A 20,097-nucleotide genomic window follows, 5' to 3' on the forward strand; every position below is an offset into this window, starting at 1 on the left:
GTGTGGCTCTTTCCCAAAATAAAATTAATATTTTTTGCTCTTATGGCTCTTTGAGTCAAAAAGGTTCCCGACCCCTTCTATAGCCCCTTGATTACAGCTTCTTGAAAGTCTGCACAGACCACCAATGTACCATCCCCTCATCCGAAACCTCCATGAAGGCAAGAAAAAACAACATGAGGATATTAAGAAACCTTGAGGTAGGGGCTGCACATGAGGTAATCCCCTCTAGGATGACCAGGCTGCAATGGATCCTATTTGGGCGTCAACAGACATAACATAGCAGACCCCAAAAATAAGCAAAGTAGAGCTGTCATGGACTTTCTGGCCGAACATTATAAAGCGCTTTGGGAGGTTGACTTGAAAAGCGCTATATAAATGCAGACCATTTACCATTTAAGCAAAACCAAATGCTCTCTCCAGCCACTAGAGGACAGTGTTGAGTTTTTATCGTGTTGTGAGTTGGTTCAGGTGTAAAACTGCATACAATCAACTGTTAAAATAAGTTAACACATTCAATACCAAACATGAAAACCTTTCTTCCGCATTGTTTGTGAATAAATGTGTTGTGTTTGGAAAAGATCCCTTTTCATCCGTGATTATTATATGTCATGAGCAAATGTAAGCTGAATGATAAAACATAATACTAAAAAAACAAGGTTAAAAATTTGAAGTTGTATACCTGTCAACCTGCAGGGCTCCATGTTGTATTTTCCCTTACAAAATACAAAATAATCTTAGACCATATTTTTTTTGCAAACGTGTTTATTTATATAGTTTAACATGTTATATTCTACATATGTCTCTTTATATCATGTATATTGTAAATTAACAGTTTGTTGTGAGATACTGAGTTGCTCAAAAATTAAGTAGCTTAGACGTTCACCATAGAAGGAAAAAATATATGCAAAAATAATTAAGTAGAATAATACATTTTCTTATTCAAATGATGAATTCATTTTCTGCATTAAATTATTGTTGGTGATATACTGATTGAAGGGATAACCACAAACCTGTCTTTTTTCATTTTCTCCTTTTATACTTCCTTTTTTTTCTTAACTTCTTTATTCAACATAATCATTCGTAATATAATGCATCAAAGCAAGAGAGCTGTTTGAGAGCCGGCTCTCTTTAATGAGTTGAGCCGAAAAAGCCAGTTCTCTAAAAAGAGACGGACTTCCTTTCACTACACAACTACCAAGGAATGATGCATGATGGGAAATCCACAGGCGGCAGATGCATGCGCACAGTAGCATCAAACCGCTCGCTTCGTTTGCAATGTAAAAAAACGATACCGAGATAGAGAGTACCGCGGTGAACTCGTTTGACTTGATTGATTTGCCGTTTCGTCATAGTCGGTGTATACCGAATGGTACCCATCATTGACAAATTTGCGTTTTTCCGTACAGATTTTCTTGTAGGTCGTATACGTCTTAAAATGCATAATAAAAGTATTTTGTACGGCAAAAACGTACAGGTTGACAGGTATGAGTTGACATTCTTTTATTGATCCGGCCCGTCTGAGAACAGAAAGTCTGGATTCCGCCCGAAAGCCAAACTGAGTTTGAAGTCCCTGCATTAAGCGCTAGTGGGCAAGGTTGGGTAGGGTTACTTTAACTGGATTACTTTCAATTACTTTTGGATGACTCCAATACCAAATATGCTAATAAAAGACAAAAGAAACTAAATATGAATAAAATGATGACTCACAACACGTGGTAAGCCTTCCCTCCTGGCTTTGATCTCCGGCAAAACTAACATCAAATGCGACAGAAACAAAATGAAAATAAATCCAAACATCTTTTTTGCCCCATGTACTCCGTTACTCCCCAAGCCTGCACAAAATTTAGTCATTTTATTCCTATTTAGTTTCTTTTGTCTTTTATTAGCATGTTTGATATTGGAGTCATCCAAAAGTCATTGAAAGTAATCAAGTTAAAGTAACCCTACCCAACCCTGTTAGTGGGTAATGTTATTGTTGATTGGTTCTTACTCTGAGATGCGGTTGCAGCCGTTCATAGTTATCGAGGAGAGCGGCGGACAGAGCCTCTCGATGTATCTGATGGCCCGATCCGTGAGAGTGCAGCCGCTCACGTCCAGCTCTCGCAGGTACTGAGCTGCTCCGTGAGAAAGGCACTGCATGCCCATGTCGGTTATCTGTCGGGGGAAAGAATCCCAGGAAAGTTAGAACGAAATTGGTTACTATGCATCATGAGCTCCAATGAGCGGAGCATAGGGAAGGGGTCAGCAACCCCAAGTGTTGAGAGCAAAAGAAATTGAAAGCCTTATAAGGAAGGAAACATACACTATATCCAATGTTCCCTGTAATTTTCCTTACGGGTCTGAGCGTTCACACAAAGTCGGTGAGCAACGCTTGAAACAACAGTGAGCAACGGCAATCCCAAGTGTGGCAACTAAGTCATTATCAAATATGTCCAAAACTTGACATCAAGTTACATTTTGCTGAGTTTCCGGCAATGCATTTTTTTTCCATTTTTGAATGAATTGACTCATGTATTATTGCAAAGGTTATACGGCCTACAAACGTCGTTTGTTCTTACAATTCTTTCACAAGATTTCTTTTTATTTCCTGGTATCTTTTGTCGCATAATATTAACATTTTTGGGGGCTTATTTAGACGGTTGTAAGATACAGAACTGTACTTAATCACATTTTTTTAGTGGAAGTACAATGTTGGCAACAAGATTCACTTGATATAATTGGAAATTATTTGAATGCAACACAAACTTTTTCTTCTTTTCCCCTGTTTTTTTTCTATTTTTTTAAATTCCTTTACAAAAAATCTCATTGTGTTTATTTTTTCCGAGCTGTTACTTTATTCTTTTTGTTCTCTATTTACTTTTTTTCCTTTGTTTCTTTTGTTTCTTTTTTTCTCAGCTTTTCACTACTTTTTCATTTTGGTATTTTTTTCTTTTTTGTTCTATTCCCCCTTTAATTTATTTTGTGCATAATTTTACATAATATTTGGTCATATAGGGATGAAAGAAGCAAAAACAACCCGAAGAGCCGTTTAGGACCCGAAAGAGCCGGTTCCTTTTAGTGAGCCGAGCCGAAGAAGCCGGTTCTCGAAAAACTCTACTGACTTTACTCAACTTCGTTCTACTTCGACCTTGACTTCAAAATACCGCATTTAGAACGCAGCGTCAGGGGAATCCTTGTATTTCTACCTTCATGCACTGTAACTTTGACTTAATTCGCTACTTAATTAGCAATTTTGAGCCCTGGTTTTTGTGAGCTGGCTAGATTTTCTTGTGCGCAAAAAAGTAAATAAATGCATACCTTTGTACATCCTGCCACCCGCAGTGTGAACAGACCTCTGCAGTAAAAGGAAAAGGCTTTGATGGCCAAGTCGGAGAGTTCCAAGCAACCGGACACGTCCACGTATTCCAGATCAGTCAAGTACTTGCACAAATTCTAGTCCGAAGAAAACAAAAGCAGGTCAATGCTACACTTAAAAACTCTTCAAAACTATTGTCTGCGGCTAGCTTTGTTACACAATATTTCAAGACAGATGTAGATAAATCGAATAAAAATACTTTGTAGATCAGGGGTGGCCAAACTTTTTGAGTCGTGGGCCGCATTGGGTCGGAATAATTTGCAGAGGGGCTGGGTCGGAGAATGAAAACGGCTGATTGATATATTTATTTTATTGAGTTTTAAATCTGATACCTTGGCGATACCTGACAAGAAAGGATACTGTACATTTCTTCTCACCTGCGTTTACCTGCATATTTTTATCTTGCATTTTTTTATAAATCCAATTAATTTTGAAGTACTCAAAATCAGGGTTGGGTAGGGTTACTTTAATTTGATTACCTTCAATGACTTTTGGATGACTCCAATACCAAATATGCTAATAAAAGACAAAAGAAACTAAATATGAATAAAATGATGACTCACAACACGCGGTAAGCTTTCTCTCCTGACTTTGATCTCTTTGATCTCCGGTAAAACTAACATAAAACGCGACAGAAACAAAATGAAAATAAATCCAAACAGCTTGCCAACATCGTTTTTGCCGTTCCATGTATTCTGTTACTCCCCAAGCCTGCACAAAATTGAGTCATTTTATTCCTATTTAGTTTCTTTTGTCTTTTATTAGCATATTTGGTATTGGAGTAATCCAAAAGTAATAGAAAGTAATCCAGTTAAAGTAACTCTACCCAATCCTGCTTAAAATATACAAATAAATACATTCGTTTACAGATAAAAACTCTTATTAAAAGTAATAGCAAAGTAACATCTCCCTTTTGAAGCGCTAAATGTTATGATTTGCTTAGAGAAGATCCCGTCATGTTTTATTGCATATGACTTAGTAATGTGATAAGTAAAATTGATTTTAAAAATGCGAGTACAGATAAATCTCGCCAGCCTTTTGAATTTTGGCCGCAATGAAAAGTTTTCATGTTATACACAAAGGAACACATACCTGTCAACCTGTTTTTGCCGTACAAAGTACTTTTATTATGAGTTTTAAGACGTGTACGACGTACAAGAAAAACGCAAATTTGTCAATGATGGGTACCATCCGGTAAACACCGACTATCACCAAACGGCAAATCAATCAAGTCAAACGAGTTCGCCGCGGTAGCCCCTATCTCGGTATCTTTTTTTTGTTGCAAACGAAGCGAGCGGTTTGATGCAACTGTGCGCATGCGTCTGCCACCTGGGGATTTCCCATCATGCATTATTCCGTGGTAGTTGTGTAGTGAAAGGAAGTCCGTCTCTTTTTAGAGAACCGGCTTTTTCGGCTCAACTCATTAAAGAGAGAGGGCTCTCAAACGGCTCACTTGCTTTGATGCATTATATTACGAATTATGATGTTGTATAAAGAAGTTTTAAAAAAAAAGGAAGGTTAAAAGGAGAAAATGAAAAAAGACAGGTTTGTGGTTATCCCTTTAATCATTATATTACCAACAATAATTTAATGCAGAAAATGAATTCATAATTTAAACAAGAAAATGCATTATTCTACTTAATTCTATTTGCATGTATTTTTTCCTTCTACAGTGAACGTCCAAGCGACTTCATTTTTGAACTTTTTTTCATAATAAACCTCATTCATGTCAAGCAACTCAGTATCTCACGACAAAATGTTAATTAACAATATATATATAACAAAACACATGTACAATATAACATTTTAAACTACATAAAAAAATCCAGGTGAGTGTCATGCTGCCTTAAACCTATTTTAAAAGAAACGACTTCGGGATGGGAGTTTTCACAAATGTTCTGTTTGAAAAAATGTTGTCATCATATACAGCTACAATAGATGGTTTGGAGTGGCGCTCAACTTTGGCGACACCCAGTGGACATATTTGAAGTTGCAGGTCATTATTTGATAAGAATCGCCTCATTTCTTTCTCTTATGCTTCTCTCAAAATCATCATGGGGCCGGATTAAATCTGTTGCCAAACCTGACACAGCCCGCGGGGCTTAGTTTGGCAACCCCTATCGTAGATGCATATGTACATGACGTTAATACTCAGTGTATGTACCTCCATCCCAACGTCTGTGATGTTGATACATTCGGCAAGAATCAACTTTTTCAAGGGAACCTCCTCGAGAGCAGCCAGGCCCTACAAATGAAGCAAACACATACAGTAAGATACATCAAAAAGCTTTGCACCTCTTTGATGGAAGCAAGCTGCGTGTAAAGCACGTGTGTCAAACTCACGGCCCGCGGGCCACATCCGGCCCGGCGTACAATTATATCCAGCCCGTGAAATCCTTTTACCGTAAATTCCGGACTATAAGCCGTTACTTTTCCCCCTAACTTTCAACCCTGCGGCTTATTCAGTGATGCGGCCAATTTATGTGATTTTTCTAACGGCCCTAGCGGCGCTCGAGTGTTGCTACCATTAACTGCCTTGTCAAAGCTATATTATTATTATTAAAGCTTTGAAAACTCTCTCGGTGTACCGTCTTTCTTTGTAAATATGTGTAACCCATGTTTAATATGTATTTGCAACTGTATATTTTTGTAATGTATTTATTTGTATTTATTTTAGACACTTATTCTGATATGTTTTGCACGGATGAACAAAAATGAGGGGCGGAACAAACGCGGGGTGCCAAGTTTAAGTGGGGACTGCTAAAGGTGAGAGACAGACAAGGAAAGAAGAGGGGGTAAAAAGTTGGTTAAAGAAAAAGGAGTTGCGTGAGTCAATGTGTTCATCTGATATATTTTTCCCACCCTTACCTTTGGAAATATACACTTTTTTTCCTTGGATTACTTTCAACGGGACCCGGACTCTGCAGGTCTGCATCAAACCTTAAGTACCGGTATCATTTTCCGTTCATTTTGCCGGCTTTGATTTTTATAATGTGGACTTTAACAAAGGACTTTTAGTTTCAATCGCGGGATTTGAAGTCGGGTTTGGGTTAATTTTTTGTTTGTGTTACATGTTTAAATGTGGAAGCATGCGGCTTATATACAGGTGCGGCTTGTGTATGTACAAAATCGGTTTTCCTCTTAAAATGTGGTGGGTGCGGCTTATAATCAGGTGCACTCCGGAATTTACGGTATATACATCTACTATAATGGCCCGAGTCTATGAAACCCTGAAAACTTTTAAATTATACTCGGATACTAAAAACCACAATGGCCGAGAAAATTATGTTAACTGACATTGCCGGTAAACCCATGTGTCTTATTTGTGGAGATTTTGTGGCCTTAATTAAGGAATTGTAAAACGGCACTACAAGACAAAACTTCAGAGTAAGCTGAAAAACTTTGAATCCTCGGTGTATGAAGGGGTGAGGGACAGACAGAGATGGGCGGATCCAACTAGATGTTTGATCTTACTGTACACACGGTCCAGTGTTTTTTTCCCTAATTGCTCAGTCCACGTATTGAATGGATTTGGGAAGTACAGTCCTTAAACATGCCCGATTAAAGTCGCCGGCGACGATAAAAGCTCCGTCGGGGTGTGCAAGCTGCTGTTTATTGATAGCAGCGGGTAGGAGATTTATCGCTATGCTAACGTTAGCATCCGGTGCTTTTACTTAATATTTGATATTAATTAATAGTTAATATTACCAGTAGCACATGGTACATTTTATATAGCACTAATTGCAGACATGTCATGTTTACATGTTTAAGTTTGTTTATTCTGGAAAAATATTCCTGACTGTTTTAAATTCTTTCTTTTTTTTTAAAAAGGAAAGTGTATTCAATAAATATTTATCCTGTTCGGCCCGCTACCAAAGGCGTGGTTTGAGTTGTGGCCCTCTGTATAATTGAGTTTGACACCCCTGGTGTAAAACAATGCCGTACGTCGTCTTGAATGTTACAGCCGCTGATGTCCAGGGAGCCGATGGAGCTTCCCATCAAAGACTCCAGGGCGGCATCAGTCAGTTGCTCGCAGTGGCTCAGGTTGAGATGGGACAGTTTCGTAAACCTGATGAGCAGAACACAAGGCCCCAATTGTGGACCCAATAACTTTTTTTCATACGTTAACATTTCTAAGAATCAACAACATGTGAGACACAATTATGAAGAACCAAATTAAAAAAACATTTTATATCAGTGGTTCTCAAAGTGGGCGGTGGAAAGGTCTGGGAGGGCGTTGAGGAAGAAGAAGGCGATAGGGGGGCGGTAGGGGGGCGTCAGTCTAAAGTCGAAGTCAGAAGTTTGAATGTAGTGCGGTTGTGAAACCGCAAAGCACTGCGTTTTTTTCAAGGTTTTGTAGTGAGTGATGGCGTTTTGGCCAACCACAATTGCTACTGTTCGAGTTTTAAAAGCCTCAACCAATCAGAGGTAAGTTTTAATAACAGCTCAAGCCAATAAACGTGATTCAAAGTTTGCAAGCACCACACTATGCCACACCCACCGTGTGAGCTCATTGAGCGTCATGGCGGACTCCATAAACATAGTCCCAGAGTCAACAAACGAGAAGGAAACGAAGCTTGCACCGGAGAAGGGCAGTACTTGTTCTGACCTACTTTGGTTTTTTTGCAAAATGTACTTTCCCGAGTCGCTAGGTCCGGAGGTAACACCTTAAAAATGATCACGGCATGTAAAAAGGATTACAAGTAAAAGAAGAAGGTGCATCTACAAATGGACTGAGAGGTAAACAAACCTCTATTTGCACCCTTCACGCCGTACGAAAAAAGTTTGCACTTTTTATTTTTATTTAAGTTAGCGAAATGTTAGAATAAGAGTAATAAATAGTTGTAGCAGTAGTGTTCAAAAATTAGCATGGTGGGTTTGAATTGCTACGTGAATACATTTCTTGCATTGATGAACATGCTGCAGTAGCACATGGTACATTTTATATAGCACTAATTGCAGACATGTACAGCCTTAAAAATATGGGGATTATTTTTAGTGTGCAATGTTGACCTTTTTACAGCGTGCACAATTTATTTTTTGTTGTTGTTTACTGTTGTTGTTTACTGTTGGTGTGGAATACACTGGGGGAGCCGAGGGGGCAACAGCATGCATAAATTTGGGAACCATTGTTTTATATTATAGTGGATTTTAATAAAAAAACTGAAAAGTAGCCGTTGATTAATGTTAACCTGCAAAACAAATATATATTATATAAATAGTTAAGATGGGGCAGCACGGCGGAGCAGTGGTTAGCGCTTGTGCGGCACAGTTCATGTCATGGGAACCTGTCGTGGGTTCAAATCCAGCTCCAGACTTCCTGTGCGGAGTTTGTATGTTCTCCCCGTGCTTGCGTGGGTTTCCTCCGGGCACTCCGGTTTCCTCCCACGTTCCAAAAACATGCATTTCAGGTGAATTGGCCGGTCCAAATTGTCCCTAGGTGTGATTGAGCGAATGAGTTGTCTGTCCCTGTGTGCCCTGCGATTGGCTGGCAACCAGTTCAGGGTGTCCCCTGCCCACTGCCTGGAGATGGCTGGGACCCTAATGAGGATAAGCGGTCCGGCTAATGAGATGAGATGAGATAAATAGTTAAGATGTTTTTTTAAATCAAAAAGTTGTCTGTCTGCTCCTTAATGCAGTGGGGGTGCAATTGTAAATTACCTTTGAGCAAAAGAAAAATCGGGGGGCGCCCACTATTTGAGAAACACCTTGTCAGAACCAGAACAGGAGGAGGACCCAGATGCATAACGTTTTCACACAAGCTTTATTTTACGGGAATGGGGCTGAACACAAATGCCATTGATTTGGCAATCGCTGGGCAGAAGAAGTAAGACAGAAGTCCGGCGTGGAAAAACAGGAAACCAGAGGCCGACAAGATCGATACCAGATACACGAGCAGATACCGGACAGACGGGGTCGATACTGGACAGGACGGGAAAGCCAGGATCGATACCAGATACACGAGCAGATACCGTACAGAAGGGATCGATACTGGATAGGATGGGAAAGCCAGGATTGATACCAGATACACGAGCTGATACCGGACGGACGGGATTGATACCGGACAGGACAGGACAGACAGAATTGATACCAGATACTGGAGTTAGATATCAGACAGGACGAGACAGACGGGATCGATATCCGATAATGGAGACTATAGCAAGATATCAAACAGGACAAGATAGACGGGATCGATATCCGATAATGGAGACTATAGCAAGATATCAAACAGGACAAGATAGACGGGATCGATATCCGATAATAGAGACTATAGCAAACCCGATACTGGAGACTGGAGTCAAATATCAGACAGGACGAGACAGACGGGATCAGACCAGACACTGGGGACTGGAGTCAGATATCAAACAGGACAAGATAGACTGGATCGATACTGGACAGGATTCACAAGGAGGATACCAGACAGGGTCAAAACAAACGTCTTGCGGGTGCAGAGGTTCAATGACGGACTGACAAGGGGTGAGTGAGAGCACTGAGCTTAAATAAGAGGGAAGCCAATCAGGGCGGGGCCAAGTGAGGGCAATGGGCAACCGTGACATACCCTGAGGAAGCTAACATGATGGTCCACCTTCTTGTTGCTAAGGGTACCCGAAAAAACAAATACCTTGTTAAAAGATGGGCAAAATAATGATTCGATTTTTTTTTTGTCACTTCTAGTCTTCAAGACGCTTCCTTGTGCTATTTAGCACTCATTTGTGGCACAATATAGTGACATCCAGTGGTCAAATACATGCTGTCCCATTTATACGGTTGTAGTTTAGTTTTTAGTTGTTCAAATACACATTACTAAGATTAGAAAACATTTTTTTTTTAATAGCTTGAGATATAGTATCTGTTGTGCATTGAGTGAGTGAGTACAACAGTACCTGTGACCAATCACACTGATGGCCATATCAGTGATCTGACAGCAGTAACTCAGGTTCAGCTCCCTCAATTTGTTGGCAGAGGGACTTTCGGCCAGAGAAGTAATTCCTTTGTCCGAAACTCTGGGACGAAACGTAGATATCATGTGAATTTATGTCATCTAAGGTAACGGTTTTCACAGTGGGGCCCTATGAACTTTGGTGTTACGATCAAACTTAGGACCATAAAAGCTACAGAAACCTTGCAGGGCAACACAAACACACTTGCTGCAAAGCGAGATGTCCAGGTACTGCAGGTTCCGGAGGGTGGCCAGAGACTTGAGAGAGGTGTCGCCCATCTTGTGGCACTCCACGATGTGAAGTCGGCGTAGGCCTCGCGAGCTGCTGCACAGTGCCTTCCAGCTTACATTGGTCACGCGGTTGTTACCTGAAAACGGAACATATTCTGTATTTTCAGGTCTATAAGGCGCACTTAAAACCCCTATATTAATTTTTGTTTTCAAGATGGTGGCGCGCGCGAGTGCAGCGGCTTCAGGCTCTCCAGTTTGTCTGTTTGTTTTTAGTGTTCTTTTATCCCTCATATTTTACCTTTCACGACTACAATAACATCCAGAACATCCCGAGGGATGTACAGAGACCACCGGGATCTCCCTGGGTGATCTGCCTGTCGACAACGACGGAGACGGCGTAGGGAGCAAAAGTAAAAGCGAGGCTGCTGGTCGGGCCTAGGCTAAAAAGGCTACGACACAGACCAGCGCTTCCGAGCATGTTCCTGACCAACGCCAAATCCATCGTCCACAAAATTAGTGAATTTGAGCTGCCGATCGCCACCAACAGCTTCGTCCGAAATTGCAGTATTTTTGTCATCGCGGAGTCTTGGCTTCCCCGACGCCGCAGTCCAACTAGCAGGACGCACGCTACACCGGCACGACCGAGACGGAGACTCCGGTAAAAACATGGGTGGGGGACTATGCGCAGCAATAACAGCCGGTTTATTGACACACACTGCTCACTCGATATAGAGTTTCTCGCAGTATCGTGTAGACCCTTCTATCTACCGAGAGAGCTAACTGTGGTCATTGTGATTGCTGTTTACGTTCCACCCGATGCTAACGTTCCACCGGATGCTAACGTTAGCATAGCGCTAAATCTCCTGCCCGCTGCTATCAATAAACAGCACCTTGCACACCCCGACGTAGCTTTTGTTGTCGCCGGAGACTTTAATCAGGCATGCTTAAGGACTGTACTTCCCAAATTCATTCAGTACGTAGACTGAGCAACCAGGGGGAAAAAACACTGGACCGTGTGCACAGTAATATCAAAGACCTAGTTGGATCCGGCCATCTCTGTCTGTTGTTCACCCCCCTCATACACCCCACCTCCGTAGGAAAACAAAGCCTGCAACAAGGACAATACAAACATATTCTTTAATCCTTTCTCTTCTTTGTTTTCTTCTTTTTTCTTTTTGTTATCGATTTCCTTTTTTTCCTCCTCCTTTTGTTTCTTTTTTCTCAGCTTTTCACTACTTTTTCATTTTATTTGGTCATATAGGACCCGAAAGAGCCGGTTCCTTTTAGTGAGCCGAGCCGAAGAAGCTGGTTCTCGAAAAACTCTACTGACTTTACTCAACTTTGTTCTACTTCGACCTTGACTTCAAAATACCGCATTTAGGACCCTACGTCAAGGGAACCCTTGTATTTTTACCTTCATGCACTGTAACTTTGACTTAATTCGCTTCTTGATTAGCAATTTCGAGCTCTGATTTTTGTGAGCTAGCTAGATTTTCTTGTGCGCAGAAAAGCTCTGGGTAGTGTGCATTTGCACACGCGCGCAGCTTACAGGGAACATTGCTCACAGGTTGTGTTCGTATGTGGCTTGCCAGATGTATGGATTGGCACTATATAGGGATAGATACAACTGTGGGATTTTCGCCATGGGGGCAGAAAATAAAATGGTCACAGAGGAATCAAATACACATAAGACTTTTAAATAAGTAAGCTGGAGTTTGCATGTACCATTCATCTGTGTACTACACATCTTCAGTGCTTTGTGACATCAGAATATCCTGAATGAGTAAAATGATTAATTGTGATAACATAGTTTGTGTGTGCGTGTTTATATAGAATGTGAAACCAGTACTGAATGAGATGGAGTTAGAGTAGTAAGGTATAAAAAACTACTAATTGAAGAACATGTGTCAAACTCATTTTCTGTGACCCACGATGCAAGGCTGATAGAAGCACAAGAGAAAAATGACCTGCATTGTCTCAAAAAATGACTTGCAGTTTTAAATATGTCCACTTGATGACGGTAAAGCCAGGCACCACTCGCACAGCTCCTACTGTTGCTGTATATGCTGACTCACATTAATCAACCAGAGAACATTGACAAAACCCAACCCAATGTTATTGTACTTAAATGAAAGTCACAGACATGCTGTTCAAGGCGTTATGAACAGTACAACATTAAAAACAATTGCCGATAACATTATCTGGGTTTTCAGAATAATAAGTGATGAAAAACTTTTCTAATTTCACAGGTTGGACCTTACCCTCCAGGCTGAAACTCTTCAGTTTGGCAACTTCAGCGATGGCTTTGATGCCAGCATCGGAAACTTGCCACGCGTCGAGCAGAGAAATAGACGACACATTGTGGCAGTTGGCCATCAGCGCCTGTGGGGAACACAAACACATTACATAACGGTTGCAAAAACCTACCGTAAATTCCGGACTATAAGCCGCTACTTTTTCCCCAAACGTTCAACCCTGCGGCTTATTCGGTGATGAGGCCAATTTATGTCATTTTTCTAACGGCCGCCAGCGGCGCTCGAGTACAAAAGGTAAGTTTTAGACCGGTGGGATATATGCGCCGAGGAAGACTGCAACTTCACTAAAACTGGCCGCATGCGAAAGGCAACTTTTTCGCAAGTCTGCCAGTGGATCCTGACAGCGTGGGGCAGCATCAAAAATCCACCATCACCAACGGGTTCAGAAAAGCCGGTCTGCTGCGTGACGGAGAGGACGAGAGTGAGGCTGCGGGAGCGTGGGACGACGTCTATATGACACTTTCTTTCTGACACTGAGGAAGACGACTTTGATGGCTTCAGTTGTAAGGAGGAAGATGAGGACGGTTTACCGTGATTTTTACAAGTACGGTATGTTTTTTTAACAGACCCGTTTACTGTGTTGCAAGCGTGTTGCTAGCGTGTTGCTACCTGTCACAGGCACCGTTTAGGATGAAAGTTATATTATTATTATTAAAGCTTTGAAAATTCTCTCGGTGTACCGTCTTTTTTTGTAAATATGTGTAACCATGTATAATATGTATTTGCAAACTGTATATTTTTGTAATGTATTTATTTGTATTTATTTTGGACACTTATTCTGATATGTTTTGGACGGGCGAATTAAAAAGAAGGGGCGTAACAAACGCGGGCTGACGGGAAGTGGGGAGCGGTAAAGGTGTTTGTGGACACGGCGGACAATAGTGGATATATATTTTTCCCACCCTTACCTTTGGAAATATACACTTTTTTTCTTTGGATTACTTTCAACGGGACCCGGACTCTGCCGGTCTGCATTAAACCTTAAGTACCGGTATCATTTTACGTTCATTTAGCCGGCTGTGATTTTTGGACTGTGTACTTTAATGAAGGATATTCAGTATCAATCGCGAGACTCAAAGTCGGGTCTGGGTTAATTTTGTGTTAGATTTTTTTAATGTGGGCACATGCGGCTTATATACAGGTGCGGCTTGTGTAAGTACAAAATCGGATTTCCTCTTGAAATATGGTGGGTGCGGCTTATAATCAGGTGCGCTCTATAGTCCGGAATTTACGGTAATCATCATCCAATTTGGGAACTTTCCATTGGAATTTACTGGGAATTGACAGTAATATGGTGTGATCAGATAACATTCTTGCATAGTGTGGTTATTACTGGACTTTCAGCCAAGCGTGATTCCAAATGAAATAAAAAGCAGGTTCATTGACATAGGTAGAATTTAATAAAGAGAAAATGCCCTCTTAGGATCCAACCTTCAAATGTCTCTGGTCACCGTATTCCCAAAAATTCCTGTTAAGTCCCATTAAAGTCAATACCAAAGTTTCCAACTTGAAAACTTAATTTTGCAAACCTACTTCCTTCTACTTGAATTCTTGAGACAAAAGTATTGGGACACCTTGCCAATCCACACTTTGAGTTCCAGTTCCTTGCCGCGGTGCTTGAGGCAGTAGGAATCAAGGCTCCATTCAAGTTCTTCTCTACCAAGCAGAGAGAATGCCACTGTGAGTATTATTCTTTTCTCTTTTAGTATGCGAGTATTTTGTGATGCTGTCAAGGAACTGCATTCAGAAAAATTAACGCTCGTTCCTCTCAGTCCATAAATTTAATTAAATGATTCTCTTGAACATTCTAGAATTTAAACAGGCAACATTTAAGTTTTTTTTACAGACCTATAAATCAACACATTGAAGAACTTGCGTGCAAAAATGTGGGAAGGCATGTGTTTAATAAGCAGGGTCGGGTAGGGTTACTTTAACTGGATTACTTTCAATTAATTTTGGATTACTCCAATACCAAATATGCTAATAAAAGACAAAATAAACTAAATAGGAATAAAATGACTAAATTTTGTGCAGGCTTGGGGAGTAACCGAACACGTGGAACGGCCAAAAGGATGTTGGCAAGCTGTTTGGATTGATTTTCATTTTGTTTCTGTCGCATTTTATGATAGTTTTGCCGGAGATCCAAGAGATCAAAGCCAGGAGAGAAAGCTTACCACGTGTTGTGAGTCATCATTTTATTCATATTTAGTTTCTTTTGTCTTTTATCTGTCGTGTCCAGCATGGTCGCCGTGGCGACCGGCTGGCCCCGTCCCCCGGGCACGGCTGCAGTAGATCAGCTAATTTGCGTATGTGCTACTTAAGGGTGGGTTGTGGGTTTTGCGGGGGCTGGCTCATTGCATTTTCTGTCTGCATTTCCCGTTCTGTTTTGCTCTGTCCTGTTTTGTTTGAGTCGGAAGAAACCTGTGTTTGCACGTTTTTGTTAAAGCCTGTTTGTTCTGTCTTGTCCCTGAGTTTTGGACGACTTTTATTTTGGTAAATAAAAGTTTTGATCGTCAACGCAATTGAGTTCTCCCTTCCTGCCTCCGTTCTGGTCCGGTCCCCTTGTAACATTATCAGCATATTTGGTATTGGAGTAATCCAAAAGTAATTGAAAGTAATCCAGTTAAAGTAACCCTACCCAACCCTGTTAATAAGTTAAATGTGTTTTATTGGGAGGATAAAAACTGTTCAAAATGACACTTTCCCGTGATTCTGCATGATGAGAACTGCAAAATTGGATTAAATGGTAGGAACTAAAATCTTATGTACGGGAGTGTCCCAAGACTTTTGTCTGACTGTGTAGCATTGGTGTCCAAACTATAACTCTTTTAAGGTCCATTATCTATTGTTTTACAGTTTAAAATCAATTTAAAATCTAAAAGATTGCAACGCTAAAGGGTGTGTATCGACCCTAACAGGGCCACAAGCAAGCCTAGTTTCTTACACTGATCGTTAACATCTATAGAAACATTGAATTTTGGAATTCTAAATTCGACATTTAGAGCTTTTATTATTCAAGTAATTATCTCATCTCATCTCATCCAGCTCCAGACTTCCTGTGCGGAGTTTGTATGTTCTCCCCGTGCTTGCGTGGGTTTCCTCCGGGCACTCCGGTTTCCTCCCACGTTCCAAAGACATGCATTTCAGGTGAATTGGCCGGTCCAAATTGTCCCTAGGTGTGAATGAGCGAATGAGTTGTCTGTCCCCGTGTGCCCTGCGATTGGCTGGCAACCAGTTCAGGGTGTCCCCTGCCCACTGCCTGGAGATGGATGGGATGGGCTCCAGCCCCCCCGCGACCCTAATGAGGATAAGCGGTACAGCTAATGAGATGAAATTAGATGTTTCAATAAATCTTTCTTCATGATACCCCTATGAAACATGAGACTTCAGTTCTGAGGAGAAAATGCTTTGTTCCTCTTTCTGCTGTCAAGGTCCATTTTGCCATCATGTCCTATTAATCAGTGGTCGGCAACCTCCGGACCGCGGGACAGGACGTGAGTCGTTTGGTACCTGACCGCCGTATCCTGACCACTAAATCTACTGTGTAATCACTAGACCAATAGGGATATAGAGGACATAGGAAAAGGCATTCAATTTCATCTCACCATCACACTATTTGTACTCACGGTATCATGTTGTTGAACACGTCGGGCCATTATTCAAATTGTTTATTGACAACCTCTAAACACAATACAAACACAAAAATGAAAATGTAGAGTTGTTTGTTTGTTGTGTTAAATGATATCGTTCAGGACGACTTTGTTTTTTTCATTTTCTGACAATTGTCACTGCTACTATGAGTAAAAATAATGCGATGAAATAAAATCAAATGCCTTTTCCTATGTCATCTACGCCCCTAGTGGTCTAGGGGATTTAGGCTTATTATTATTGTTATTATTACTGACGTTATCATTGGGCTTGGCTGCAAGAATATTGTCGATGAAATACAAATGACATTTAAATGCAAAAGATATTCACTGGCTGAGCTGTGGGGCAGGTCATTGCGACCTAGTGGAAAATTTTTTGGGGACTATTAATGATCCAAAATTCCAGTTTATGAGAGTCTGACTTGTCTCCACTTTATACTGGACAAGCTGTTTTAAGCAAGGCTGAATGTGTCTAAAACAAGCAAATGGCCCAGCATCGCCGCGCTATTAGAAGATTGGATTAGGCTGCTTGGAGCAGTTGGTGATCGGGAAGTGCAGTACCCAATTTGGCCGTCAGAGGGCGTTAGAGACCCCATGAAAGCAGATGTTAATCGATTTTGATGGAATTTATATATTTAAGACACTTATTGTGTACATTTTCCCAAAAATCGCTTCAGCGGTTTCAAAGCCTATATGTTTATAAGCTTTAACTCGAGTTTACCCTGTTAGCAGTCCTTGTTTTGATGTAATCAATCATAGAACCAACTACAGGTACGCTTTGAAAACACTTCAAATAATTGAGTTAATTTTGAATTGAAATTCACATTTTGATCTTGAGCTTTAACTTTGACCGCAGCAAATTACCGTAAATTACGGACTATAAGCCGCTACTTTTTCCCCAAACCTTCAACCGTGCGGCTTATTAAGTGATGAGGCCAATTTATGTCATTTTTCTAACAGTTGCCAGCGGCGCTCGAGTACAAAAGGTAGGGTTTAGACCGGTGGAATATATGCGCAGAGGAAGACTGCAACTTCTTAGCTAGTGCACAAATTAAATTAGCGTAGACATATCCTCATCATGCAAATTGCAAAAAGAAAGGCATATGACGCAGCTTTCAAGCTAAACGCAATCGAGCAGTCTGATAAAGTAGGAAACAGAGCTACTGCACATAAACTCTACTTTGCGAGCATGTTGCTGGCGTGTTTTTGAATAAGTAAGTGTGGGACGACGTCTATATGACAGAGTCTCTTTCCCATATTGAAGGAAGACGACTTTGATGACGTCAGTTATAAGGAGGAAGATGAGGACGGTTTACCGTGCTTACTACAAGTACGGAATGTTTTTTCAACAGAACTGTTTACTGCGAGCGTGTTGCTAGTAGCGTTTTGCTACCCTTCACAGGCACGGTTTGGGATGAAAGTTATAATATTATTATTAAAGCTTTGAAAACTCTCTCGGTGTACCGTCTTTCTTTGTAAATATGTGTAACCATGTATAATATGTATTTGCAACTGTATATTTTTGTAATGTATTTATTTTAGAGACTTATTCTGATATGTTTTCCACGGGCGAATCAAAAAGAAGGGGTGAAAACAACGGGGGCTGACGAGAAGTTGAGTAAAGGTGAGACGTGTTTGTGGACGCAGCGGACAATAGTGGATATATATTTTCCCCAACCTTACCTTTGGAAATAAACTTTTTTTTCCCTTGGATTATTTTCAACACGACCCGGACTCTGCAGGTCTGCATCAAACCTTAAGTACCTGTATCATTTTCCGTTCATTTTGCCGGCTGTGGTTTTTGGACTGTGTACTTTATATTCAGTTACAATCGCGGGACTCAAAGTCGGGTTTGGGTTAATTTTGTGACTGGGTTACATGTTGTAATGTGAGCGAATGCGGCTTATATACAGGTGCGGCTTGTGTAAGTACAAAAGCGGTCGTCCCCTTAAAATGTGGTGGGTGCGGCTTATAATCAGGTGCACTCTATAGTCCGGAATTTACGGTAAATAAACAAAATATTTGAAGTGTTTTCAAAGCGTACGTGTAGGTGGTTCTATGATTGATTAGATCAAAACAAGGACTGCTAACAGGGTAAACTCGAGTTTAAATTATATTTAAAACAATATATTATAAATTCAATTTAAACTATAAGTTAAACATACAAACATACACACACAGATTTATGAAGTACTTTAGATTAGATGGATGAGATAGATTTAGATTAGACAGATTAGATAGAGGCTATCATAGGGCTAGGCAGCGAAACTACGGTCAGACATAAAACGGGTCCACGGTACAGAATAGCTTTGGGACCACTGCACCGATTTAAAGACTGCCAGTTTATGAGATTTTGACTTGTTTATACTCGATATGTAATGAGCTGCTCTCAGCAATGGGATACAAGGCAGTGGACCACACTCAAATCTTGCAGAATCCTAAACTCGTTTCCTGGAGCAATACATAAAAAATAAAAAAAACCACGTACAGCGATGCAACTGTCCGACAGGTTGTACACCTTATTGAGCAAAATCTCCCGGAGAAAAGGACAGGCTTCGGAGATGTAACTGAAACCTGTCTCCGTCACCTACAAGACACATAAAAACAAAAGATAGAAGTTGAGTGGAATGTGAATCATCCCGTCGGATCGTCGCTCTCCGCACTTCCCCGGGCCCCATAAAATGAAACCTTACATCTGGAAGTGAGCATAACTGAGTGTGTTGTCATATGCGTGTGTGCAGGGTTGAGGGTTACTTTAACTTGATTACCGTATTTTCCGCACTATAAGGCGCACCTAAAAGCCTTTATTTTTTTCAAAAAGCTGACCATGCGCCTTATAATACAGTGCGCCTTATATATTGATCAATATTAAGTCGCAAAGTCTTGCAACTAAGGCAAGCAGCCGCCGACTCGATTTTCCCCCGAAGGCGAAGTCGTCCGGGGTGTATGCTGGGATTTATATACCGGCGTTTCATTTCCTAACCAATGTGTCAATCATCATTTGAATCACTCACTATTGGCTAAAGTTATTCGGAGGTAAAGGGGGCGGATCCTTTTTATCATTTACAGGCTCGCATAGGCTAAAGGGGCGAAACAAAGCCTGCAATTGGCCGAAAAAGATGAATGTGAATCACATTTTGGGTTGCACTACGGCATAGAGAAAACATTTTTTACTATTCTGTATTTGTAAATATTTTACTCTCCTGGATTTACTACATTCACGGTTGTAAGAAGACCATGGTTACGTATCATTAATGAACGTGAAAGCTGCAAGAGAACTTAGGTGAGCTATGCGGATTTATATTTTCCCGGTATCTTGTTTTAGAACGATCTTGATGTTTCTGTGATGAGTCTATTTTTAAACTAAATTCAATTCAAAGTGTTTATTGTCTAATGCACAGTAAAGAACCCCGTTTCCCTGCACAATAAAATTCTTACTTTGCTGTCCACACAGTTGCCAGCGAAAAATAAATTGGAAACTAAGAAATGTTTGTTTGGTGAAATCGTACGGACACCGCATCCGCACGTGTCTACGACACGTATTTGCGTCTTTGCAAGCTTTGGGAATGTTAAGGGGGTAATAAGTTGGACTGAACTATCTGACTGTTT

General features: G+C 40.8%; 1 protein-coding gene across 3 annotated transcripts in view; it reads right to left on the bottom strand.

Moving 5' to 3' along the window:
• Window positions 1–20,097, bottom strand: part of fbxl13 (F-box and leucine-rich repeat protein 13) — a 68,347-nt gene that overhangs the window by 1,612 nt on the left and 46,638 nt on the right. For 2 of the 3 annotated variants that reach the window (XM_088339612.1, XM_088339611.1), the window contains 8 exons: window positions 18,977–19,075; window positions 12,788–12,908; window positions 10,501–10,663; window positions 10,240–10,359; window positions 7,301–7,424; window positions 5,520–5,600; window positions 3,298–3,432; window positions 1,991–2,154 (listed from right to left, as the gene is read on the bottom strand). In XM_088339612.1, coding sequence (XP_088195738.1) covers window positions 1,991–2,154; window positions 3,298–3,432; window positions 5,520–5,600; window positions 7,301–7,424; window positions 10,240–10,359; window positions 10,501–10,663; window positions 12,788–12,908; window positions 18,977–19,075 — 1,007 coding nt within the window. The remainder of the gene's footprint in view (window positions 1–1,990; window positions 2,155–3,297; window positions 3,433–5,519; window positions 5,601–7,300; window positions 7,425–10,239; window positions 10,360–10,500; window positions 10,664–12,787; window positions 12,909–18,976; window positions 19,076–20,097) is intronic. The other variant, XM_088339613.1, reaches the window with a different exon arrangement.

This window comes from Urocampus carinirostris, chromosome 7, assembly GCF_059441175.1.
Source record: "Urocampus carinirostris isolate Australia breed hairy pipefish chromosome 7, RoL_Ucar_1.0, whole genome shotgun sequence".
NCBI classification, from domain to species: Eukaryota; Metazoa; Chordata; class Actinopteri; order Syngnathiformes; family Syngnathidae; genus Urocampus; species Urocampus carinirostris.